This window comes from Neovison vison, chromosome 13 (assembly GCF_020171115.1).
Source record: "Neovison vison isolate M4711 chromosome 13, ASM_NN_V1, whole genome shotgun sequence".
Classification (NCBI taxonomy): Eukaryota; Metazoa; Chordata; class Mammalia; order Carnivora; family Mustelidae; genus Neogale; species Neogale vison.
Genome location: NC_058103.1, coordinates 2,770,118 through 2,797,212, shown reverse-complemented (window position 1 = coordinate 2,797,212; position 27,095 = coordinate 2,770,118). Strand labels below are relative to the sequence as shown.

General features: G+C 39.7%; 2 protein-coding genes and 1 pseudogene across 7 annotated transcripts in view; all 3 read left to right on the top strand.

Annotated features, from left to right (window-relative positions):
* The window catches only part of MARK3 (microtubule affinity regulating kinase 3), a 121,404-nt gene that overhangs the window by 33,568 nt on the left and 60,741 nt on the right, over positions 1-27,095 (top strand). For all 6 annotated transcript variants that reach the window (XM_044230622.1, XM_044230620.1, XM_044230621.1 and 3 more), the window contains exon 3: positions 13,652-13,705. In XM_044230622.1, the coding sequence (XP_044086557.1) occupies positions 13,652-13,705 (54 nt within the window). The remainder of the gene's footprint in view (positions 1-13,651; positions 13,706-27,095) is intronic.
* Positions 13,248-13,412, top strand: LOC122894778 (annotated as a pseudogene).
* LOC122893554 (60S ribosomal protein L23a-like) lies at positions 25,847-26,463 on the top strand. The gene has a single exon (XM_044230623.1). It carries the CDS (start codon positions 25,981-25,983, stop codon positions 26,461-26,463), a length of 483 nt encoding a protein of 160 aa, XP_044086558.1. The 5' UTR covers positions 25,847-25,980.

Genomic DNA, 27,095 nt, shown 5'->3' with positions numbered 1-27,095 from the left:
CTCATTTTAGACATCAAAATTAATCAAGTTTTTGTTATTTTTAAAGTTACACATCATTTTTTCCTTTGACATACAGTTCTCTGAATTGTAACACATGTATAGATTCATGTTACGACCACCATAATCAGGATACTGAAGAGTAAACACAGAGACCTGTCAAACCAAGCTGTTTTTGAAAGGATGGGCAAAATACCAACATGTTTATCTGTTAATGGGAATAATCTGACAGAAAGGGGGAAAGTGGGGCTGTGGGAGAGGTACTTAAAAGGGTGAGAGGGCATGGTGGAAGTGCTGGCCTTGAGAATGTGGAGAGTTCTTACATAGAAACTGGAGAAATGTAAAGGGCCCTGGCATAGGTGTAGCTCAGGGCTCTGTGTGTTGATGTGGGAGCTTGGGGAGGTTTTCTTCCTGTTGCAGCTATTTTTTTTTTTTTTTAAGTAAAATGGAAAGATCATTCAGATGACACTGTGATTATTGGGGAGATAGATAATAGAGATGTGAGAAGTTACAGTAATAACTGGGCAAGCAGAAGAGTTAACAGACTGGAAGAATGTAGTAGAATTGCCAGGTGGCCTTAAGGCTTCGCTGGGGATGATCCCGGATATAAAGTGGGAATATGCAGCAAGGCTGGGAATTACTCTCCAGCAAAGTCAGGTACCCAGACACAGGTGTCGCATTTATAGATAGTTGGGTTTTTTGTCACACTGAGTGTAGAGGATGGGAACAGAGCAAGGACATTGATTTGGAATACCTCGGGGAGTGATTACAATGAAGGACTAAAGATTTGAATAGGAAATAACTTGGGAGAGAAGACAAATCATAAGAAGGTTGTGGGATCAGTGGATTATGGACCCTGATGATTTCAGACAGTTATTGGCGTTCTAGAAACAGGTGGAGGAAAGGTGGAGGAGGTGATAGAAAGTGGGAAGCTCAAAATCAAGGTCAGAAGAGTTTTCCGGTATCGGTAGTTCTAGAGATTGGTGTATACAATATATTTGACTCAATTGTGTGAGTATTTTTTTCTTCTCTAGAAGCTTTTTAGACTATTCACATTCATCCTTGCTGTTCAGAAATTTCACAGTGAAGTAGCGGGAGTTGGTCTGCATCCATTCTTCTTCTTTTTTTTTTTTTTTTTAAAGATTTTATTTTATTTATTTGAGAGAGAGAGACAGTGAGAGAGAGAATGAGCGAGGAGAAGGTCAGAGAGCGAAGCAGACTCCCCATGGAGCTGGGAGCCTGATGTGGGACTCGATCCCGGGACTCCAGGATCACGCCCTGAGCCTGAGGCAGTCATTTAACCAACTGCGCCACCCAGGCGTCCCTGCATCCATTCTTGATTGCTCATTGGACCCTTCCGGTTTGGAAATTCTTAATCTTTCAATTCTATAGAATTATCTCATTTTGTTATTTTAAAATCTTTTTTTTTTTTTTTAAGATTTTAAAATTTATTTATTTGACAGAGAGACAGCTCAAACAGGGGGAGCAGGAGAGGGAGAAGCAGGCTCCCGCCTGAGCAGGGAGCCCGATGTGGGGCCTGATCCCAGGACCCTGAGATCATGACCTGAGCCAAAGGCAGATGCTTAACTGACTAAGCCACCCAGGTGCCCTAAAAATCTTTATTCTATAATTCTTACTTATCAGAGACTGGAACTCTTGGAAAAGAGCCTTGACATTTTTTTAAAAAAATCTGATCTCCATGTGTGTTTCTATTTTATTTTCTGGGTGATGTTTTTAATTTCATCTTTCTGTTAAATTTGTATGTCCTCCCCCTTCTCCCCAGCTCTTTCTTTTCTTTTTTTTTTTTTAAAGATTTTATTTATTCGTTTGTTAGAGAGAGGGAGAGTGCACAAGCAGGGGAAGCAGCAGGCAGATGGAGAACTTGATCCCAAGACCCTGAGACCATGACCTGAGCTGAAGGCAGATGCCCAACCAACTGAGCTGCCACCCAGGCGCCCCTCTCCCAGCTCTTTCTTATTCTCTGGTTATTTGTCTATGTAGTATTCAGTTGTGGGATCATGAATGCTGTTTCTTCTGTGAGCTCCCTGGGCGGGTAGTGGGTAGTAAAGGCCTTGGTCATAATCTTGTACTCTGGTTTTTCTCCCTCAGAATTTCATGCCGAGCAGTTCTGCATGCCACTGTATGGTCATTGTACCAGGTTTAGTGGTTGTGCGGGGTTGCATTGATTAGAATGGCAGTTCCCAAATTCTGTGTCTCAGAATGCCTTGAACTTTTAAAATTGAGGACTCCTGGGATTCTTGGGTGGCTCAGTCAGTTAACTGTCTGCCTTTAGCTCAGGTCATGATCCCAGGGCCTGGGGAATGAGTACCCGAATCAGGCTCCTTCTCCCTCTGCCTGGCACTCTCCCTGCTTGGTGCGCGCGCACGCGCGCACATTCTCTCTCTCTCTCTCTTTCTCTCTGTCTGACAAATAAATAAAATCTTTTTTTTTAAATTGAGGACTCCCCAAAGCCTTTGTTTACATGGGTTGTACAGACTGATACTTGCCATGCTAGAAATTAACACTAAAAAATTTTAAACCTATATTCGTTTAAAGAAATAACAGACCTACTATATTTAAATGACATTTTTATGTAAAGAAACCCCTATTGGACAAAACAAATTATTGAAAAGAGTGACATTGTTTTAATTTTTTGCAAATCTCTTTAGTGTCTGTCTTAATAGAAGGTAGCTGGGTTTTCATATCGTCTTCTACACTTAAGTTTTCTCAGTATATTGTTTTGGTTGAAGTTTATGAGGAAAATCCAGCCTCACACAGATAATATAACCAGAAAAGAGAGGAGTGTCTTAATTCCCTTTCTCAGATAATTGCAAATATTGTTCTTTGATACTTTGCTATAACTCAGCAAGTAGTAATTTGGTGGCAGAGGGGGCAGTGATTAATGGAATGTTTATTCAGAACAGTTACAGTGATTGCCAAAAAGTGTTGGTACCCAGAACAGTTTGCTTCATTTGGAAATTAATAGTAGTAGCTTTGGAAGTGAGTGAGCAGAAGGGTGAAAGAGAGCCTCCTGTTCCAGTAGTAGATATAATTGAAAAGCATAAAGATGTTCATCTTGCTTTTAGTACAATCTGGAGGTGGAGTATTTAGTTATTGTGCGGAAAAAGAGAAAACCTCACCTGAACCCAGTTTCTACAAATTAAAAATCACTTAATTACACAACTGTTACGCTTTTTTTATTGTGGTTAAATATATGTAGTATGAAGTCATTTTAACCATTTTTGAGTGTTAAGTGGCATTCAGAACATTTGCATGGATGGGGGTCCCTGGGTGGCTCAGTCGATCTGCCTTCGGCTCAGGTTGTGATCCCAGGGTCTTGGGATCGAGCCCCGCATCGGGCTCCCTGCTCAGCAGGAGGCTTGCTTCTCCCTCTCCCCTTGCTTATGTTACCTCTCTCACTGTGTCTGTCTCTGTCAAATAAATAAAATCTTAAAAAAAAAAAAAAAAAGAACATTTGCGTTGTTTTGCGACTATCACTATCCCCCATCTCTAGAATAGATAAAGTTGATCTTACTTGCAAATTCCATATTTTCAAGATTCACCTGCTTACTACAATTTGTTCATATTTCCATAATCAATACTTGGCAGTGCTTTTGCAGTATTTGTGAAGATACGTAAAGCATCAGAAAGTTTGAGTTGTCCAAGGTATGCATCCTCGGCTGAGATCCAGCAAAGGGATGATGCTCTGCCTTGTTTCAGCTTCCATACCACGAACAGATGCTCTTTTTGCGGTCTTTTTACTCCACAGTTTTTGCCTTTTTGTGCTTTCTGTTGTCCCCAAGTGTAGGGCTGAAGTACTAGCTACTGTTTCTAAGTGCAAGACTGTGATGTGCCTGATAGAGAAAACACATTTTTAGATAAGCTTCATTCAGACAGGAGTTAGGTTCTGTGGCTGGCTGACAGTTCAGTGTTAATGAAGCAATGATGTGTGGTAAATAAGATGTTCTTAAAAAGAAACACACATAGGGGCGCCTGGGTGGCTCAGTGGGTTAAAGCCTCTGCCTTCGGCTCAGGTCATGATCCCAGAGTCCTGGGATTGAGCCCTACATCGGGCTCTCTGCTCGGCGGGGAGCCTGCTTCCCACTCTCTCTGTCTCTGCCTGCCTCTCTGCCTACTTGTGATCTCTGTCTGTCAAATAAATAAATAAATGAATCTTAAAAAAAAAAAAAGAAACACACATAAAGCAAGGTTATATATTGATCAGTTGATGAAAATTTTTATGACCAGGGGCCCATAGGAACCTAACTCTGTGTTTCTTCTAGGAGCAGTATTCACAATGACTTTGTAGAACATAATTACCATACTCAGCAACAAACAACTATCTCTGTTTTTGAAAGAGAAGCCTCAGTTATCTGGTGTTTTCCCCTAAAACATATATGGAGAAGGGTATCAAAAAATCAAAGGCTTTCCTTGTCTGTGATTTTTGATTCGCCGTTAATTTTTCAAGTGGGGAGCAATAAGAAGCAAATTGGGAGCTTTCTGTATGGGACAGGGTATGTGGAGGCTGCTGGTCAGGTGCCTGGCTAAGCTTCCTGGTGGCCAGTAGGAAAGTTGCCACATACACAACACAAAGTGATTTTCTCAGTGAGGTTTTCCTGGATTGTGCCCTTCTTGGGGCACACTCTAGGCTTGTATGTGCCCTCAGATTTTTTCTTCCAGAAATTGTTTAAAGTCCCTTGTCTCCTGATGACACCTCTCCCATTCTCTTTGTCATTCTGTTTTTATTCATAGGGGCTCCTCAGTGGGTTAAGCCTCTGCCTTCAGCTCAGGTCATGATCTCAGGGTCCTGGGATGGAGCCCCACATCCAGCTCTCTGCTCAGCAGGGAGCCTCCTTCCTCCTCATTCTCTGCCTACTTGTGATCTCTGTCTGTCAAATAAATAAAATCTTTTAAAAATAAATAAATAAAAATAAAAACCCTCATTTCCTAATCTTCCAAGGTGGTCACTTTCAGTCTTTTAAACTGGTTCTTTTTTTTTTTTTTTAAAGTCTTTATTTAATTCCAGTTGGGTAACACACAGTGTTATATTAGTTTCAGGTGTACAATATAAACTGATTATTTATGTTTTACTTATATCTTTATCACGCTTTTTTTCTTTAAAAACCTTTTTTTTTTTTTTAAAGATTTTTATTTATTTGACAGACAGAGATCACAAATAGGCAGAGAGGCAGGCAGAGAGAGGGAGAGGGAAGCAGGCTCCCTGCAGAGCAGAGAGCCCGATGCGGGGCTCGATCCTAGGACTCTGGGATCATGACCTGAGCCGAAGGCAGAGGCTTTAACCCACTGAGCCACCCAGGCGCCCCTAAAAACCTTTTTTATTGAAGTATAGTTAACACACAGCATGCTCTTACTTAGTTTTCCAGTTTTAGGCATTATTTACTGTCTTTTCACGATTATTTAGTGTCACAATTGATTTTTTTAAAATAAACTCTTTATTGAAATATAACACACATCCAGAAAAAGTGTCCAAATCATAAGTGTGTACACCTTGATGAATTAACACAAAGTACACTTTTGCATAACTACAACCCAGGGCAGAACTATACTGTGACTTGAACCCCAGAAGCTTCCCTTCTGTCTTCTTCTAATCACTTTCCTATCCTTCCTCCCCAGGGTAATAACCACTATCTTCTAGCACCGTAGTTCATTTTTTGTTTTCCTTAACATGCTAATGGAATCATGCAGTACGTGTTATTCCGTGTCTGTCTCTTACCGCACTTTATGCTTGTGATGCTATTCCATGTTGCGTGTCGTCCGTGTGTTGGGCGCTGTGCTTTAATTTGAAGTTTTATGTTGTAGCCATGTGTCGTAGTAGTTCAGCTTGGTCTTTATGCTGTGGACTGAATTGTGTCTCTCAGAATCATATATGAAATCCCTACTCCCCAGTGTTTGGAGATAGGGCTTTTGTGGAAGTAGGTTAAATTAGATCATAAAAGTAGAGTCCTGATCCAGTAAGATTAGTGGCTTTACAAGAAGAGACCTCAGAAAGCTGCTCTCTCCACCATGTAAGGACACTGTTAGAAGGTGGCCATCTGCAAGCCAAGAGGAAAAGCCTCACCAGAAACTAACCATGCTGGTCAGACTCTGATCTTGGACTTCCAGACTCCCAGTCTGTGAGAAAATAAATTTCTGTTGTTTAAGCCACTGGGTCTATGGTATTTTTGTTATCGCAGCCTGAGCTGACTAATAGTGCATCCTTCCGGGCTTCTGCATCCTCTTAAAGAACATGGGATCTTTTTTTGACTGCTCTTTCAGTGTTTATGGATGCTTTAATGCATGTTGGAAGCAGGATATTGGGACCTTTGACCAGTAGAAAATTGACAGGAAGTGGAAGATAAGGGTATTTATTTCTCTGGTGGGCGTTTACTACAGGTTTATTGGGCCCTCTAGGGTGACGTATATTGGGGGAAGCCCTTCTCTTGCATGAGGTCTCTTTATTCCTATTTTGTAATTTTCCACTTTGTTTCTGGCATCAGGGTGAATAAATGGAATTTCCCAGAACTTTATGCAACAAGTGGCAGGGACACTCCTCTTTCCTCGCCAGTGAGCTCCCCTGGCTTTTGCTATGCACGTGCCACCCCCCCTCCAAAAAAAAAAAACCTCCAAAAACTCCACAACCTTGGGAGCACGTGTGTGGTCTCTCCAGTCCCTGTCTTTCTCAGGCATTGTTGTTGCCCCCACAGTTGCTTCCTCTTTTATTGACTTGAGGTCTGAGGTCTCCCCCAGGCTCCAGTTCTGGGCCAAGGTAGTTGAGTCACCCCAGCAGGGAGCTGGAGGAAGAGGGGATTACGGGCTTCCCCCTCAGGCTTCATGGCCACACAAACTCACATCATTCTAAGTAACAGTGTTTCACTTAAGGGACACTTATTTTAATAAATGACTTAATAAAATGACTCTCTTCTACAGTTTGATTTAGCTGAATGAAACATATTTTGAGCTCCTGTTTTTGCTTTAAATACTGCTTGAATAGCAGTATTTGAAAAAGGCAATGATTAAGAATAGAATAAGGCGGATACTGAATAGAGCCAGAAGCAGCTAATGATCAGGAATGTGGTCATGAGAATAGAAACCAGGTCTCAGAGGTTCAGAGGGAAGAAGAACCAGAAAGACAGCATATTTGATAGATCTAACAATCAGAAGGAGTAAGAAAACAAAAGGTTGCCAGAAAGGAGAAGGTATATCTAAGGGGTTTCTTTGGAAATTAGGAGATCCATGGATACCACATAAAATTACTTAGGAAAGTAAAGTTTGAAGAAAATTAATCCATTAAACCTTGAAATAATGTAATTTTTTAAAAAAGATTTTATTTATTTGAGAGAGCAAGCAAGAGAGAGCATGACCGTGGGAAGGGGTGGCAGGAGAGAGAAAAGCAGACTTCTGCCGATCAGGGAGCCTGGATGTGATGCAGGCTTGATTCCAGGACCCTGATATCATGATCTGAGCAGAAAGCAGATGCTTAACCGCCTGAGCCATCCAAGCGTCCTTGAAATAATGTATTTTTTAAAATTACATTGATATCTGCTCAAACACCAGAAACCCTATTTCTTCACTCTTCTGTCTCCATCTCGAACACGTGTGATTACTGAGTATGAATGTTGAGGGCCTCACATCAGCTCAGGAAGCATTTATCAGATGCTTCTTATGTATCTAGTAGTATGTTGGAGCTCTTAACAGGATGCCAGTCCCCAGCGGAGAGGTGAACAAGGTCTTTGTTTATATATTCCAGCCTCTGACTTTGCCTTTCACTTTTTTTTTTTTTTTTTTTTACTATAGTTTCCACCAAGACTTAACTATAGTTTTCCACATATGAAATCAGAATTCTATCTTTGCTTTTTTCAAACATGCATGCTGACTGACCGCCCCTCCTCCAATTCTGATTTCTTTTTTCTCCCCAGTTGGGGTGTGCTGGGATGCTGGGTCCTTACGTTCCAGAGTCAAGTTCACTGGGTGCCGTGTTAGCAGCATGGTTCAGCGTGTGGGCTCATAGGAAGTAATAGATAACTTAGGCAGATGGAGAGTTTAGACCAAGTAGAGCAGGGGTCGTTGTTTTTAAGTGTTACTATGAATAAGTACAGCAGTTCTTGAAGTAGGTGTGGGGACCCTTGGAGGTCTCTCTGGAGAACCTTTTAGGGAGTCTGCAAAGTCAATACTATTTTTGTAATACCATTAAGATAGTACTTTTTCCATTTTCATTCATGAATCTAAACTAAAATTTTCCAGAGGCTACATAACATGTGCTATCACAACACATTGAATACAGGATATGTGAGAATTTCATAAAAATGTTATTTATATTAACATATAATGGGCTTATTTTTTTAGTTTATTGTGATAAATTGCACATAACTTAAAATTAGCCTCTTAAATGTTTTTAAGTGTATGTTTAAGTAGTATCTAATATATTTATAATGTGCAACCATCACCATCATGCATCTCCAGATCTGTTTTCATCTTATAAAACTGAAACTTTGTATCCATGAACACTAACTCCCCATTCTTTCCTTACCCCATTCTACTTTCTGTCTCTATGAATGTGAACTCTCTAGGAACCTCATAAAGTGGAATCATAGTATTTGTCCTTTTGTGTCTGGCTTGTTTCATTTAGCATAGTGTCCTCAAGGTTCCTTCATGCTATAGCATGTGTCAGAATTTCCTCCCATTTCAAGACTGAAAAATATTTGGGGCACCTGGGTGGCTCAGTCGGTTAAGCGTCTGCCTTCAGCTCAGGTCATGATCCCAGGGTCCTGGGATTGAGCCCTGCACTGGGTTTCTGCTCAGCAGGGAGCCTCCTTCTCCCTCTCCCTCTGCCCCTCCTCCAGCTTCTTCTCTCTCTCTCTCTCTCTCTCTCTCTCTCTCGCTTACTCATTCTCTGTCTTTCAAATAAATAAATAAAATCTTTAAAAAAAAAAAGGCTGAAAAATACCTACTATATGGAGACAGTACATTAGGCTTATCCATTCATCACACAGTGGACGCGGGGGTTATTTCCACGTTAGCTATTAAGTGAACAGTGCTGCTGTGAACATGGGTCTACAAAGACCTGTTTGTGTCCCTGCTTTTGGTTGCTTGGAATTGCTTCATTATATGGTAATTCTATTTTTAATTCTTTTGAGGAACTCTGTTCTCTTTTCCATAGCAATTGTACTATTTTACATTCTTTTTTTTTTTTTTTTTTTAAGATTTTATTTATTTATTTGAGAGAGAGAGACAGTGAGAGAGAGCACGAGCGAGGAGAAGGTCAGAGAGCAAAGCAGACTCCCCATGGAGCTGGGAGCCTGATGTGGGACTCGATCCCGGGACTCCAGGATCACGCCCTGAGCCGAAGGCAGTCGTCCAACCAACTGTGCCACCCAGGCGTCCCCTATTTTACATTCTTAACAGCAGTGCACAAGGTTTCGGTTTCCCTACATCCTTACTGCTTGTTGTTTTCTGGGAGGTTGTTTTGGTTTTTTATAATAGCCATCTTGATGGGTGTGAAGTGGTATGTTGGAGTTTTGGTTTGCATTTCCCTAATGATCAGTGATGTTGAACATCTTTTTTATGTGCTTACTGGCTGTTAGTACAGTTAACCCTTGAACTACATGGTTTGAATTGGGCAGGTTACTTATACATAGATTTTTTTTTTATAAATGCAATACAGTACTATAATGTATTTTCTCTTAACATTTTTGTAATACATTTTCCTTTCTCTAGCTTACTTTATTGTAAAAACACACACAACATACAAAAGATGTGTTAATCAACTGTATATATTATCAGTAAGGTTTCCCATCAAGAGTAGGCTATTTGTAGTTAAAGTTCTGGGGGAGTCAAAAGTTACTTGTAGATTTTTCAACGATATGGGTGCCCCCCCATATTGTTCAGGGATCTGCTGTGTATCTTCTTTGAGGAAATGTCTCTTCAAGTCCTTTGCCCATTTTTCAGTTGGGTTTTTGTCATTGAGTTGTAAGAGTTCTCTCTATATTCTGGATATTAATCCCTTCTCACATCTATGATTTGTAAATACTTTTCCCATTGTCTGGGTTGCCCTTTTACTCTATTAATACTGTCTTTTGATGCACAAAAATTTTATGAGGTCTAATTTGGCTGTTTCTTTTGTTGCCTCTGCCTTTGTGTCATATCTAAGAAATCACTGCCCAGTCCAGTGTTGTGAAGCTTTTGCTGTATGTTTTCTTCTAAGAGTTTGATAGTTTTAAATCTTAAATTTAGGTGTTTGATGCATTTTGCAGTAATTTTTGTAGGTGTTGTTAGGTAGGAGTCCAACTTCATTCTTCTGCATGTGGATATCCAGTTTTCCCAGCACCATTTGTTAAATATTATGTTGAAATGAATCTTGTTATGTTCAATACTTATTTTTATAATTTCTCAGTATTCATTTGTAATAAGGTAAATTTTAATAGATATAACCCACATTTGGGTTCATCAGTAATCTTTAAGAGTGTAAAGAAGACCAAAAAGTTTGCGAGGCAGTCTCTAAGCACTTTCCCCAGACTTTGACTCCCTTTCTTCAGTGGTGCTTCTTGCTGGATCTGGTCCTGAAGGATGCACATTAGGAATACATAATCCTCAGTGTATGATGAGACCATTTGTGGTCCTGGACTTCAATTGCAAAGCTGAGTTACTTAATGTTCTCCAGTTCGTGGCAAAGCCTCTTTCTTCTGATATGATACTGTATGTGGAAAACCCAAAAGACTTCACTCCAAATCTGGTAGAACTTGTACAGGAATTCAGTAAAGTGTCAGGATATAAAATCAGTGCACAGAAATTAGTTGCATTTCTTTACACCAACAGCAAGACAGAAGAAAGAGAAATTAAGGAGTCAATCCCATTTACAGTTGCATCCAAAACCATAAGATACCTAGGAATAAACCTAACCAAAGGGGCAAAAAGAATCTATAGTCAGAAAACTATAAAGTCCTCATGAAAGAAATTGAGGAAGACACAAAGAAATGGAAAAATGTTCCATGCTTATGGATTGGAATAACAAATATTGTGAAAATGTCTATGCTACCTAAAGCAATCTACACATTTAATGCAATCCCTATCAAAATCCCATCCATTTTTTTTCAAAGAAATGGAACAGATAATCCTAAAATTTATATGGAACCAGAAAAGACCTTGAATAGCCAGAGGAATATTGAAAAAGAAAGCCAAAGTTGATAGCATCACAATTCCAGACTTCAAGCTCTATTACAAAGCTGACATCATCAAGACAGTATGGTACTGGCCCAAAAACAGACAAATAGATCAGTGGAACAGAATGGAGAGCCCAGAAATAGACTCTCAACTCTATGGTCAACTAATCTTCAACAAAACAGGAAAGAATGTCCAGTGGACAAAAAGCCTCTTTAATAAATGGTGTTGGGATAATTGGACAGCCACATGCAGAAAAATGAAACTGTACCATTTCCTTACACCACACATGAAAATAGACTCAAAATGGATGAAGGACCTCAATGTGAGACAGGAATCCATCAAAATCCTTGAGGAGAACACAGGCAACAACTCTTTGACCTCAGCCGCAGCAACTTCTTCCTAGGAACATCACCAAAGGCAAGGGAAGCAAGGGCAAAAATAAACTATTGGGACTTCATCAAGATCAAAAGCTTTTGCACAGCAAAGGAAACAGTTAACAAAACCAAAAGACAACTGACAGAATGGGAGAAGATATTTGCAAACAACGTATCAGATAAAGGGCTAGTATCCAAAATCTATAAAGAACTTATCAAACTCAACACCCAAAGAACAGATAATCCATTCAAGAAATGGGCAGAGGACATGAACAGACATTTCTGCAAAGAAGATTTCCAGATGGCCAACAGACACATGAAAAAGTGCTCCATATCACTCGGCATCAGGGAAATACAAATCAAAGCCACAATGAGATACTACCTCACACCAGTCGGAATGGCTAAAATTAACAGGTCAGGAAGTGACAGATCCTGGCAAGGATTTCTTTTGATGGCCATATATATATATATATATATATATATATATATATATCCCATCTTCTTTATCCATTCATCTGTTGTTGGACATCTAGGTTCTTTCCATAGTTTGGCTATTGTGGATGTTGCCATTTGCGACAATGTGGATGAAACTAGAGGGTATTATGCTTAGCAAAGTAAGTCAATTGGAGAAAGACAACTATCATATGATCTCCTTGATACAAGGAAGTGGAGATGCATCATGGGGGGTTGGGGGGGTAGGAAAAGAATAAATGAAACAAGGTGGGATTGGGAGGGAGATAAACCATAAAAGACTTTTTTTTTTTTTTTTTAAGATTTTATTTATTTATTTGACAGATAGAGATCACAAGTAGGCAGAGAGGCAGGCAGAGAGAGAGAGGAGGAAGCAGGCTCCCTGCCGAGCAGAGAGCCCGATGCGGGACTCGATCCCAGGACCCTGAGATCATGACCTGAGCCGAAGGCAGCGGCTTAACCCACTGAGCCACCCAGGCGCCCCAACCATAAAAGACTCTTAATCTTACAAAACAAACAGAGGGTTGCCAGAGGAAAGGGAGTAGGGAGAGGGTGGTAGGGTTCTGGACGTTGGGGAAAGTATGTCCTATGGTAAGTGCTGTGAAGTATGTAAACCTGACGATTCACAGACCTGTACCCCTGGGGCATATACATTATATGCTAATGGGAAAAAAGCCTCTTTCTTCATTTACGTTCCCTTTCATCCCCTTTTGCTACCCTCTCCCTTCATTATGATATCCCTAGTTCCTAGAAGTCACTTTTATTCTAGAAATGACAATGTATCAGATAAGGACACCGCTGTAGGTCCACTTAGTAAATATTAGTAAAACTAATTTTTTTCTTTTTTAAAGATAAGCTTGTATGGCTGGAAACTATAGATCTTTCTTTCTGTATCTTAGTGGCTTGTTTTAAGACTGCTTGGGGTTTACTTGGCCCTTTTTGAACAAAAGTGACCGGGTAATCCATTTGTTGCCTCTGTACATGTTTCACTTGGTTAGCCTACAGATTGTTCTAGAGCTAGTCTGTTTTCCTTCTTTTAACTACCAAAAGATCTTTTCTATTTTTTTTAGTAAAATGTTTTTAAAGTTTTCAGATTGAACTCCAACCTATTAGTTCATGTATTTACTTAATTATCAAGCTCCTATTGTGTGCAAGACACTGTGAGCAAGGCATTCTGGGCTGTGTAAATTTATAAAAGCTGTGCCTCCTGCCCTTGGATCCCAGCATCAGATGAAATTAAAATATTGGATTGCTTCTCAGCCTTTTGGCTAAGATCAAGTATAGTATCTCTTCTTTATCAGTTTAATATCTGCTACATCCTCTCTCTGAGGACAGTACATGAGATGGATTTTGCTCCGTCTACTCCGTGCATTGACCTGGTATTGCAGTATTTCCAGGAATGGTGCAGCCACCACCCACTTCTGCCTTTGGATTAAAATTTTAAAAAAATTTTTTTTTAATTTTTAAGTATCACTAAATAGGGAATAGATTTGCTTCATTGTCCTACGTTTTTAGAAGTGTTTTCATTATATAATCAGTCTCGCTCTGTCTTTCTCATGTCCCACATGTCTGAGCATTTACAAAACTATTACCAGTTAGTCTATAATTACTAAATTTGTAAAATCTGTAAACATTTATTTATTCTTTTCTAGGTTGCAATAAAAATAATTGACAAAACTCAGTTGAATCCGACAAGTCTACAAAAGGTAAGGTTGGTTCAATATCCATTATTTATTAAAATGATTTTCGGTGCTAATTGCCATCTAATATGTCGCACAAAGACCTCAGCTGCTGTTTGCATATATTACGTTTGGTGTAGTAGCTTCCTGCTCCTCAGTGAGTGCATCGTAGATGTAATACTATAGGAGAAGTGGGATTTTTTTCCTTCAGATGAAGATAATGATTTTTAAATTTTCTTAGGAGCACAAATTGAAGGCTGTACATTTTAATTGAATAGTCTAGCTATTGGCTAGAACAGAGGGTTTAGTTTTGTGTAATTACTCTTATGCAGCATTATACACCTTTCTCATAGCTAATACTGAGGTCTTTAAAGTCAGCACTTTGGCTTTATTAAACTCTGTCACTATAACTAATTAAGGACTGGTGATTAATTTGTATGAAAGGAAAATATAAAAATACAAATGATAGTTGAAAACATGCTTGTAATGCACTGTTGGAGTTTGTATCATCTGATAGAGATCAGAAGTCCTCAACCGTGTTGCATGTTAGAATCCTCTGGACCTCTTTGCAATGTCTTAATGACTAGTCCAGAGAGATGTTACTGCTCAGGTTAAGGCCTTGGCATAGATATTTCACTGGTGCAAATGATCTTCATAATAAAATCTTTCTAGTTGTTTTTAGTCTTCCAAAGCCTTTATATCATTCAATTTCTAGATTTGGCCTGTAGTAGTTGGTGTTTTAGAGACCTTGAACTAGGACAAGAAGTCTGAATTAATACCCTGCTCTGCCACATAATCAAATGTCTAATTTGACCTTGAGCCAGTTACTTTACTTAACTTCTTTTTTTTCCCCTAGTTAATTTTCTTAACCTCATGTTTCTGGTCTTTAAAATAGTGATAACTTAATCTTCTCAGGATGGCTGTATTAGTAAAATCATGCACTTAAAAGAGCTCTGTAAACTTCAAAGCATTTCACATATAAGATATTGTAAGTGTATTGCCCTATATAAATTCCTAGTGTTTTCCTAATGGGTATTTTCTGTTTGTATCATCATAATTTTGAAGTCCTGTCTGTGTGTATGTGTGTGTGTGTGTGTGAGAGAGAGAGAGAGAGAGAGAGATGGGGAGGAAGGGACTTTACCTTGCACTAAAAATGGTACTTAACAAGTGGTTCTGTAGGCGGGAGTGAGTCTTCATGGCATTCAAGATGGCCCTGGAATGGATCCAAAAATTCCAGTCCTTTCTTCTGAATATAAAACTGTCTATTATTTTAAAACTTTTATTTCTTCATATATCTAAAGACTTGGTATTAGTAAGTTAGGGGTTACTAAAATTTGGTATTCAGAACTAAAATCAACATATAAAGAAGTTTACTGAGGATTCTACTTCAGTATCCTAATGTTACAAATCTTACACTATTCAAGCATCCTTGCCGATAACTGGAATTCTAGCAATTTTCTAGGAAGAATTTTATCGTGGTTTTATCTTTAGTTTATTGTAATTTTTCCCTCCTTCCTTGCTTTTTTTCATTATTTTGGGTAAGAATGTTTTATTGCTGCTATTCTTTTATTTTTTTTTTTAAGATTTTATTTATTTATTTGACTGACAGATATCACAAGTAGGTAGAGAGGCAGGCAGAGAGAGAGAGAAAGGGAGGCAGGCTCACCACAGAGCAGAGAGCCCGACGCAGGGCTCGATGGCGGAGCTCAATCCCAGGACCCTGGAATCATGACCTGAGCCGGAGGCAGAGGCTTTAACCCACTGAGCCACCCAAGCGCCCTATCTTTTATTATTGTTATTACAAATTATTTTTGTCACATCATTATCAGTTTAGTACATGATAGGTTGTATGGTTAGGCTGATAGTGTGATTATGCATATTTATATCAGCTTATTAATTTGGGCACATAATATAATAGGTAAGACCTTAAGAAGCCAGATCTGTCCAGGTTAAATAACTTGATAAGTGTAGTATTTTAAGCTTATCGGCCATTATTTTATTTTTTATTTTTCTATTGAAGTATAATTTACATACAGTTTTATATTAGTTTCAGGGGTACAGTTTAATGATTCAGTAGTTCCGTACATTATTCAGTGCTCATCATGATGAATGTAGTCTTAATCCCCTTTGTCTTTGTCATCCATCCCCCACCCACCTCCTCTCTGGCAACACCAGTTTGTTCTCTGTATTTAAGAGTCTTTTATTTTGCTATGGACACTGGGGAGGGTATGTGCTATGGTGAGTGCTGTGAAGTGTGTAAACCTGGTGATTCACAGACCTGTACCCCTGAGGCTAATAATACATTATATGTTTTTTTTTTTTTAAGAATACATTATATGTTAATAACAAATTTAAACAATTTTTTTAAAAGAGTCTATTATTTTGGGACACCTGGGTGGCTTAGTTGGTTAAGTGTTCAACTCTTGGTTTTGGCTCAGGTCGTGATCTCAGGTTGCAGGATTGAGCCCCATGTTGGGCTCCGCATTCAGTGCAGAGTCTGTTTGTCTCTCTTTCCCCACTTCCCCTTGTTCTCTCTAAAAATGAATAAATAAAATATTTTGTTTTTCAAGTGTTGTTTGTCTCTTTTTTTCTTTGTTCATTTGCTTCATAAATTCTACATTTGAGCGAAATCATGTGGTATTTGTCTTTCTCTGACTTACTTCACTTAGTATTCTACTTTCTAGATCCATCCATGTTGTTGAAAATGACAAGATCTTGTTCTTTTCTATGGCTGAGTAATATTCTTGTGTGAGAGTGTGTGTGTGTGTGTGTGTGTGTGTACACATCTTCATTACTCACTCATCTGTGAATGGACACTTGGGTTATTTCCACATCTTGGCTATTGTAAACAATGTTCCAAGAAACATACAGCTGCATGTATCTTTTCAGTTTAGTGTTTTCATTTTCTTTGGGTAAATATTCAGTGGTGGAATTACTAATCTTAACAATAATTCTATTTTTAATCTCTTGAAGAACCTCCCTGATGTTTTCCATAGTGACTGCACCAGCTTCCATACCCACCCACAGTGCATTACGGTTTCTTTTTCTCCACGTCCTCTCCAACTTTTGTTATTTGTTGTCCTTTTGATTCTGGCCTTTCTGACAGGTGTGAAGTGTTACCACATTGTGGTGTTGATTTGCATTTTCCTGGTGATTAGTGGTGCTGAGCATCTTTTTCATGTATCTGTTGGCCATTTGGATGTCTTCCAGGGGAAAAATGTCTATTCAGAGCCTCTGCCCATTTTTATTGGATAATATTTATTTTTTGGTGTTGGGTTTTATACGTTCTTTATATATTTTGGATTTAGACTCCTTATCGGATATATCTTTTCTCGTTTAGTAGGTTGCTTTATGGTTTTGTTGATGCTTCATGGTTTTAAAGATGATGGCTTCCTTTGCTGTGTAAAGGCTTTCTATTTTGGTGTAGCCTCAATAGTTTAATTTTGCTTTTGTTTCCCTTGCCTGAAGAGGCAAATCTGGAAGACTGCTTTCTTTGGTTGGTGTCGAAGAAATTACTGCCTATGTTTTCTTCTAGGAGTTTTATGGTTTCAGTTCTCACATTTAGGCCTTTAATCACTTTTGAGTTTACTTTTGTGTGTTGTGTAAGAAAGTGGTCCAGTTTCGTCTCTCTCTCTCTTTTTTTGTTTTTTTTTTTTTTCTTTCTTGAGGAAACTCACCATACTGTTTCAGTTTCATCTTTTGCATGTAGCTCTGTCGTTTTCCCAGCACCATTTATTGACATTTAGGGCATTGTTTAAATTGCATGTATTAGTTCATATTCTTTTCTTATAAATTAGAAGCATTCTCTATATATTTCTGTACAGTTGTTTTTCACTGAATTCCTTTTCCATGGAGAAGTTCCCACAGGGTAGAGTTTACATGGGGTCCTTTCTCTTGGAATTGTACTTCCTACAGTCTTTTTTGTTCCCCAGCACCAAGCACAGTTTTATCACATCATATCTTTATATTGTAATTTTAAGCCATGAAGCTTATACATTTCTCAGTGCTTATCATGATGAGCACTGAGTAATATATAGAGTCATCATATTGTACACCTGAAACTAATATAGCACCTTAGAAGCTAACATCCACTTTATTTTTTTTTTAAGATTTTATTTATTTATTTGACAGAGATCACAAGTAGGCAGAGAAGCAGGCAGAGAGAGAGAGGAAGGGAAGCAGGCTCCCTGCCGAACAGAGAGCCCGATGCGGGGCTCGATCCCAGGACCCTGAGACCATGATCTGAGCCAAAGGCAGAGGCTTAACCCACTGAGCCACCCAGGCGCCCCGAACATCCACCTTAAGGAACATTCTGCCATCAACAAAATATAATTTTTTTGTACTGCCACTATCAAAAAATGTGGACTGTCTCATTTAAGGAGTGTTTTAACACAGGTGTTAAAATAGTGTCCTTTTTAACATGTTCAAATTATTCAGGCTTACACATTGAATTGTGCACAGTTGCAAACTAGGGTTACTTTCACAGACAGGTTTCTTCATTGTTAGATTCATTTCTTCATTTCTTCATGTTAGATTCTAGTAAGAGGTATTTTTCTGCATTGTTTTTGTACTTCTGAACTTTGAACTATGAGTTAGATCAGCTTTTTTTTTTTTTTTTTTTTTTTTTAAGGTCAGCCTTTTAAATGTGTACCTATAATGGTTTTGAAAGCAGCAGGTATAAAAATATATTAGTCTTCTTTTTGGTTTTACAGAGTTATTTTTAGCTTTGGTTTGGTATATGCGAGTAATTTATTATTATTATTATTATTTTTTATTTGACAGACAGAAATCACAAGTAGGCAAAGAGGCAGGCAGAGAGAGAGGAGGAAGCAGGCTCCCTGCTGAGCAGAGAGCCCGATGCAGGGCTTGATCTCAGGACCCTGAGATCATGACCTGAGCCTAAGGCAGAAGCTTAACCCACTGAGCCACCCAGGTGCCCCTATGCGAGTAATTTTGCTGGGTCTTATTTTAGTCTGTCATTAAGCAACTTATGGCTCATTTTTAGAAATTTGTTTACCTATTCAAAATGCTAGTCTCTTGGGGCACATGGGTGGCTCAGTGGGTTAAGCCTCTGCCTTTGGCTCAGGTCATGGTCTCAGGGTCCTGGGATCGAGCCCCACATCGGGCTATCTGCTCAGCAGGTAGCCTGCTACCCCCTCTCTGCCTGCCTCCCTGCCTACTTATGATCTCTCTCTCCCTGTCAAATAAATAAATAAAATCCTCAAAAATGCTAATCTCTATTAAGACATTCCAGAATACTCAGTATATCCCATCTAAAGTTATTGCTGTTCTTTCTCAGTCTCGGAGTAGAATGTTAACATGAAGAGAGAATATGGAGTGATGGTTAGGAGCATTGTGAAGCCTGGCCACATGGATTCAAATCCAGGCTTAATCTGTGTGACAAGTCATTTAACCTCCCCAGGGTCTTAGTTTCCCCACTTATAAAATGGGAATAATAATAGTAGGTCATAGGGCTATAGTAAGAATTAAATGAGTTGACATTTATTTTTTTACTTTCTTCTTTTAAGTTTTTGTTTAAGTTCCAGTTAGTTTTAACATTCAGTGTAATATTAGTTTTAGGTGTACAATAGAGGGATTTCAGTACTTCCATACAGCGCCCGGTGCTCAGTGCAGTAAGTGTACTCCTTCATCCCCAAAACCTGCCTCATCTATCCGTCCTTCCACCTCCCTTCTAGTAACCCTTTGTTCTCTGTAGTTAAGGGTCTGTTTCTTGGTTTGCCTCCTTCTCTTTTTTTCCCCTTTTCTTGTTTATTTTGTTGCTTAAATTTCACACATGACTGAAATCATATGATATTTGTCTCTTTCTGCCTAATTTATTTCGCTTAGCATTATACTCTTCAGATCAATCCACATCGTTGCAAATGGAAAGATTTCATTCTTTTTTGTGACTGAGTAATATTCCTGTGTGTGTGTGTGTGTGTGTGTGTGTAAAATCTTATTTATCCATTTGTCAGTTGATGGACACTTGGGCTTTTTCCGTAATTTGTCTATTGTAGATAATGCTGATATAACCATGGGGGTGTATGTAACCTTTCGAATTAGTATTTTTGTATTTGGGTAAATACCCAGTAGTGCAGTTGCTAGATCACAGGGTAGTTCTATTTTAACTTTTTGAGGGACTTCCGTACTGTTCTCTACAACAGTTACACCAGTTTTCATTCCATCAGTGGTGCAAGAGGGTTCTCTTTTCTCCGTGTCCTCGCCAATACCTGATACCTACTGTTGGTTGATCTTCTGTTTTTAGCCCTTCTGGCAGTATTGAGTTGATACCACAGTGTTGTTTTAATTTGCATTTCCCTGATACTAAGTCATGATGAGTTTCTTTCATGTATCTGTTGGCCATCTATATGTCTTTGGAAAAATGTCTGTTCATGTCTTTTGCCCATTTTTTAATTGGATTATTAATTTTTTGGGGTGTTGAGTTGTACCAGTTCTTTATATATTTTGGACACTAACCCTTTATTGGATATGTCATTTACAGATATCTTCTCCCGTTCTGTAGGTTGTCTTTTAGTTCTGTTGTTTCTTTTGCTGTAGTCCCAGTAGTTTGTTTTTTTATTTTGTTTCCCTTGCATCAGGAGAAGTATCTAGAAAGAAGTTACTAAGGGCACCTGGGTTGCTCAGTGGGTTAAGCTGCCTTTGGCTCAGGTCATGATCCCAGGGTCCTGGGATCCAGCCCTGCATCAGGCTCCCTGCTCAGTGGGGAGCCTGCTTCTCCCTCTCCCACTACCCCTGCTTGTGTTCCCTCTCTCACTGTGTCTCTCTATCAAATAAATAAATCTTTTTTAAAAAAGGTTATTATGTAAATAAATTAATATTTAAAAACCCTTAGAAGAACAGAGAATAGTCCCTAACCCACGATAAGGACTGAATGAATGCTTGTCATTATTATGTGTCCTGCTAAATACTAGGTTTTTGTTTGCTTGGGTTTGGTAAAAGATGTTTTTTGTTTATTTAAAAATTTCTCCTTGGGGTGCCTGGGTGGCTCAGTGGGTTAAAGCCTCTGCCTTCGGCTTGGGTCATGATCCCAGGGTCCTAAGATCGAGCCCCGCATTGGGCTTTCCGCTCAGCAGAGAGCCTGCTTCCCCCTCTCTCTCTGCCTGCCTTTCTGCCTACTTGTGATCTCTGTCAAATAAATAAATAAAATCTTAAAAAAATAAATTTCCCTTATAGGAAATAAGGAAAGCTTAAGACTTGAGCAGTAGGTTTCTGGCTCAGTCTCTTTTGTAGAACTTAATTGCAGTGCACTCTTTCCGGTAATGACAGATATTTGAGCATTTAAACGATTATTTATTTATTTATTTATTTGAGAGAGAGAGAGAGATCATAAGCAAGCAGAGAGGCAGGCAGAGAGAGGGGGAAGCAGGCTCCCCACGGAGCAGAGAGCCCGATGTGGGGCTTGATTCCAGGACCCTGAGATCATGACCTGAGCCAAAGGCAGAGGCTTAACCCACTGAGCCCCCCAGGCGCCACAGATATTTGAGCATTTAATGCTGAGCATTTTTGTGGGTGTATAACTTGTATGAACCCATTTTTTTCGTGTGCTCACACTGCTACAACAAAATACCATGGGTTGAGTGGCATATAAACCGTAGACCTTTATTTCACACAGTTCTAGAGGCTGGGAAGCCCAAAATCAGGGTGCGTCCTGATGGGGTTCTGGTGAGAGTGCTCCTTCTGACTTGCAGGGAGCTGCTATCTTGCTGTATTTTCATGGCAGAGGGAGAATGAGAAAGCACCTTTTCTGATGTCTCCACTAATCCCATCGTGAGGACCTACCCTAAGACCCATCTAAACCTACCTAACTCCTAAAGGCCCCATCTCCAAATGCTGTCACATGGTGGGTTAGGGTTTCAACATATGGATCTTGGGGGATTCAAGTTCAGTCTGTAGCATTCATTCACCCTTTACAACTTCATCAGCTAAGTTCCATTATCCAGGAAAGAAAGGCCAGGGATATTTGAAAACCTGCCCACAGTCCTTTAACTTACAAGTGATGGGTACTTGGGCAGTCCTTCCAGGGCAGGCATAGTCAGCTTTGAATCAAGCATTACTGAACTCTAAATGCAAATGTGTTTGCCACAGTTGAGATAACGGAGCACTTGGGTAAGCCTAAGGTCATGACTGAATGTTTGTTACCAGGGGATTCACTGTCATTAGATACTGTAGCCTGTGCCTCCCATGTTCTTACACATAGAAGTGTTGAACTTTTTCACATTAGCTAGTCTGGTCGGTATGTTTACCATCTTCATGCTCTGTTGATTTTCCAGTGAGGAGACTGATTCAGAAGTAGATCTAGTTCAGCTCTCTAGCTAGTAAGTGGCGGGGTGAGCATGTAAATCCTGCTCTGACTCCAAAATACAACTCTTTCCACCCCCCCGTGTCTCCTTACTGTGATTAGTTAAATTTCCCCAATTCAGGATTATGAGAACTAGAACTGGAACTAACCCTAGATCTTCCTTTATGGTTCCTGTAAAGAAGTTAGTAGTTTAAAGTTGGAAGGAATATTTCAAGTACATAAGAGAAGTAGGCCTTGTATTCCTCCTCTCTCTCCAAACATTGCATAAGCCATGTTTTTATGCAGGTTTGTTTATCTATTCAGTCATTCATTTAATACACTTATTATTAAATACCTACTATATGCCAGACACTGTTCTAAGCAATGTTAAGTTCCTGCTTTAATGGAATTGACATCCTAGTAGGAGAGCGGCAGCAAACAGATACATGTCTTGTCACATCAGTGCTATGAAGAAAATAAAGCAAGGTGTATTAACTGTATTTCCCTATTTCCTGTTTTCTTAATATTCTAGCACCTGGGACTGTGCCGCCCTGGGAGAGACCGCCCTTCGAGGGCCAGGGCAGCTAATTCCTAGAAATAGCAGACGACTCCCCTGTGAGTGTACTGTGTACGTGCAGACGAATTAATCCAGAGTTCATACTCAGAACCACCTCCTTTATCTGGCTCTTCAACTCTAGGAGGCAATATTCCTTTGCCCTAATCATCCCAGGCCCAGGTGCCAGACAACTAGAGACTGTATTTATACCCCAGAGCCTACTGAAATGGTCCAGATAATCCAGTCTACCCTCCTTGACCTTGCCTTTCCTGTGGAAAGAAACCAAGATACTCTTTCCTATGCTTTCCCCTTGCTCCTTGTGCCTCCTGACTAAGCCTGGTGCTTTCCCATGTGGCTCCAGATGGCACTGTGTGCCCCCCTTCTCTTGTGAACTGTTAATAACAGTTACCTTTTTAGTGCCAGTCCTGATGTGTTGGCTCACCATACCTAAATAATAGTAAAACCTACATTTTAAAACATAGGCCGAAGAGATAATATTGAAGGAATATGTAGATTTGAATGAAAAATAGGGGTGACCTCTTACTAATTTATTTAGGAAACATCTGTGTCCTCCTGCACCAAGGTCTGTGATACCTCCAGTGAGTCAGATAAAGTGGACTTATTTGGTGATAAGGGTGAACCCAAGTGGTTTGCAATAAAATTTTACATAGGCCTTGAAGGATCTAAATATTTTTACCAGTGTGCCTGAGTGGTTCAGTTGGTTAAGGCACTGACTGTTGATCTCAGCTCAGGTCTTAATCTCAGGGTCATGAGTTCAAGCTCCACACTGAGCTCCACACTGGGCCTGGAGCCTACTTATAATAATAGTAACTGTTATTACAATGAATAGTTTTTACCAAGTAAAAAAGATGGGAAGACCTTTGTAGTCTTATTGTGGTGTTGGCGTGGGGGCACTAAGTATTAGCACGGGGACTGCGTGCACAGCCTAAGGGGTGGCGCAGCAGCAGGCTGGGGAGAGCCGGGTGAGTGCAGAGGAGTGCGTGCAAGAGGCTGCCGCGGGGCTCCCATCGGGCCCTGTGGGAGCCCCTGGTACCCAGCGCTTTTAAGGAACAGTCATCTATGTGCAGTAAACTTTTCAGTGATTCCCTGACCTTCCCTTGGGTTGTTCTAAGATTTTCTTATGTTAGAAATACTCAGTCTTCTTGGTGGCAGAAACTTAATTGTCACCATACTCTGCCACAATCCATTTAAACAATAATTCTTTTTTTTTTTTAACTGGAGCCACTTAATTTAAAGCAAGAAATTTATAATAATTGCTCAGAATATGTATTTATGACAGCTAGTTACTTGGCCAGTTTTAAACACATCCAGGGACAGAGGCACATTTCTTACCTTACGTCATCTTGTTATCTTGTTCCAGTGGTGGACGACTCTAGTTAATAGATTTTTTTTCCCTTTAGTTTGCACTAGCATCTGTCTTCTAGAAATGTCTACAACACTGTTTTCTATTCTGCCATGTAGAGCTGGAGAGGTCAAACCTATCACTGCAGACATAGCCAGCTCTTCTGAGTCTTCTTGGTTCCTTCTCCAGAGTCAATACTCAGCCTCTTGGGCCAGCCACGGAATTGCTCTCAACACAGGCCTAATTTATTTGATACCTGCAACTGATTTTTTTCCTTACCTGAGTTCAGTAACTACTAAAGTTCATTTAATTAGATTTCTGCCACAGTTCCAGTCTACTGAGTTATTTTTGAATAGTGAGTCTTCTGTTAGCTGTCATTTCTAGTTTGGTGCTGCATGAACTAGATAAGGATGTCTTGATCCAATTAATAAATTATCTGACAAGGCCCTTCAGTGAAGACTCCATCTTTTAGTTGATCCTGTTGACCCAGTAGCAAAGCACTTTTTGAGTTAAGACTCAAGGACTATTCTTCAGTCTGACTTTTAGTAAGAGAGAAAGGGAAATCCTGTGTTTAAAAATAATTTAGTGAAAATTAATGAAGGAAAAAAAAGAATGTACACTAAGTTCAAGTATATGCAAAATACAGTAGGTTGCTGAAGGATTATTTAATTACTGTTGACTACAGATTCCTTTTATAAGGGTGTTTTTAGGGAAATCTACTTACACCCACTCAGCCTGTTTTCTTTTTAAAGCAAGTGTTTGTTTTGGAGCCACTGCTAGTGCTCAGAGCTCTGTAACAGTAGTGGCCTTTTTGGCATCCCAGAGAATGTTCGCTGTGGGACAAATCAGGGAACTGTATAATTTGAAGGCAGAGAGAGAACCAGTTCGTGCTTTTCATGTGGTCTACAATGTAGTTACTTTTATTGCTACTACCACTGGGTTACTTGGGTCATTTTTGCTTCAGACTTCTTAAACCAGTCATTTTCAACCCTTGCTGTGTAGTAGTATCATCTGTGGAGTTTAAAAAAAAAAAAAAAAAATGTTTCCTTCAGAACACACCCAACCTCCCCAGTTCTAGCTTGATTGGCCTGGGGTGAAGAGGAAGGTTCCAAAGTACACAGCCAAAGTGAGAATGGCTTCTAGACCATTTGGCTTTGGTTCCCTTGTAAGTTCGTAATTTCTCTTATCTCTCACAAGGTCACCCGTTTTAAAAATGACTCTTCCCTCGGTGGTCTAAGTCTTAGACATTGCTGTCACTGCCATTGCCAGTAGTTCCACCTCCTCTCCATCTCATTTCCTGGAAATGCCTCCATATTGGACTTCTTTCTTTCCCCTTTCCCATCAGGTAGGCACAAGTCATTTTGGGAACCTTTTTCTTTTCTTTTTTTTTTCTTTTTAAAGATTTATCTGTTTGACAGAGAGAGAGAGCAGAAGTAGGGCAGAGCAGCAGGGAGAGGGAGAAGCAGGCTATTCGCTGAGCAGGAAGCCCAATGTGGGGCTTGATCCCAGGACCCTGAGATCATGACCTGAGCCGAAGGCAGCTGCTTAACTGACTGAGCCACCCAGGCGCTCTGGAAACCTTTCTCATTGAACAAGTCTGTTCATCTTTTCTGTATACCTCTTCTTTCCAGCTTGACTTGTAGCAAGCTAGCAGTTTAGGACATTAACAACAGTAGTTACAAGGGTTCTGTTTATTATTTACTGGCTCAATCCCAGTACAGTGTCTGCATCCAGATCAGTGTAATGAATCTGGTAAACTCAAAAAACAGGGTAGGGTACATGAAATCTAAAACCCTTCTTGAGGGCGCCTGGGTGGCTCAGATGGTTGGCCATCTGCCTCTGACTCAGGTCATGATCCCAGGGTCCTGGGATCAAGTCCTGCATCAGGCTCCCTGCTCAAGGCCTTCTTCTTCCTCTCCTTCTGCTATTCCCCCTGCTTGTGCTCGCTCACTCTCTCTGTCAAATAAATAAATAAAATCTTTTTAAAAATTAAATAAAACTCTTCTTGATTATACATATTCAAAGTATTGAGACAAAATATATGTATATTTCTTTATTTTTAAATTTCAAAAGCTGCAATAGAAATGCAAGAAAATAGGGAAATCCCTTTTAGGAAGATGGCCCCTGCCCCTCCCAAAGCCGAAGCCAAAGCAAAGGCTTTGAAAGCCAAGAAAGCAGTGCTGAAAGGCGTCCACAGTCACAAAAAAAAGAAGATCCGCACATCACCTACGTTCCAACGACCCAAGACTCTGTGTCTCCGAAGGCAACCTAAATACCCTCAAAAGAGCGCCCCCAGAAGAAACAAGCTTGACCACTATGCCATCATCAAGTTCCCCCTAACTACTGAGTCAGCCATGAAGAAAATAGAAGACAACAACACACTTGTGTTCACTGTGGATGTCAAGGCCAACAAGCACCAGATCAAACAGGCTGTGAAGAAGCTCTATGACATTGATGTAGCCAAGGTCAACACCTTAATCAGGCCTGATGGAGAGAAGAAGGCATACATTCGGCTGGCCCCTGACTATGATGCTTTGGATGTTGCCAACAAAATTGGGATCATCTAAACTGAGTCCAGCTGGCTAAATCTAAATACAGTTTTTTCATGATTTTAAAAAAAAAAAGAAAGAAAGAAAGAAATGCAAGAAAATAGAGCTTCATTGTTGCCACTGCTTTATGGGGAACTTTTCAGTTTATTACAAGACTTATTTTTGCTTCGGTAGAAAATAATGCAGCTTGATATTTCAAGTAGATTGTGAATTTGAGACTATATAATTTATTTTTATAAATTATAGCAATTCTTATACCAATTATAATTATACCACTATATATTATAATTGTAGCCATGATTCACGATGCTATTTTATTTTATTTTATTTTGTAAAGATTTTATTTATTTATTTGACAGAGAGAGAGATCATAAGTAGACAGGCAGGCAGAGGGAGAGGGAGAAGCAGGCTCCCCGCTGAGCAGAGAGCATGATGCGCGGGGCTCAATCCCAGGACCCTGCAACCATGACCTGAGCTGAAGACAGAGGCCTAACCCTCTGAGCCACCCAGGCACCCCTCATTATGCTATTTTAGAAAAGTCCCTAAAGAACCAAATATTTTTTTTAAAACTTTTTTTTAAAGATTTTATTTATTTATTTGACAGAGAGAAATCACAAGTAGATGGAGAGGCAGGCAGAGAGAGAGAGGGA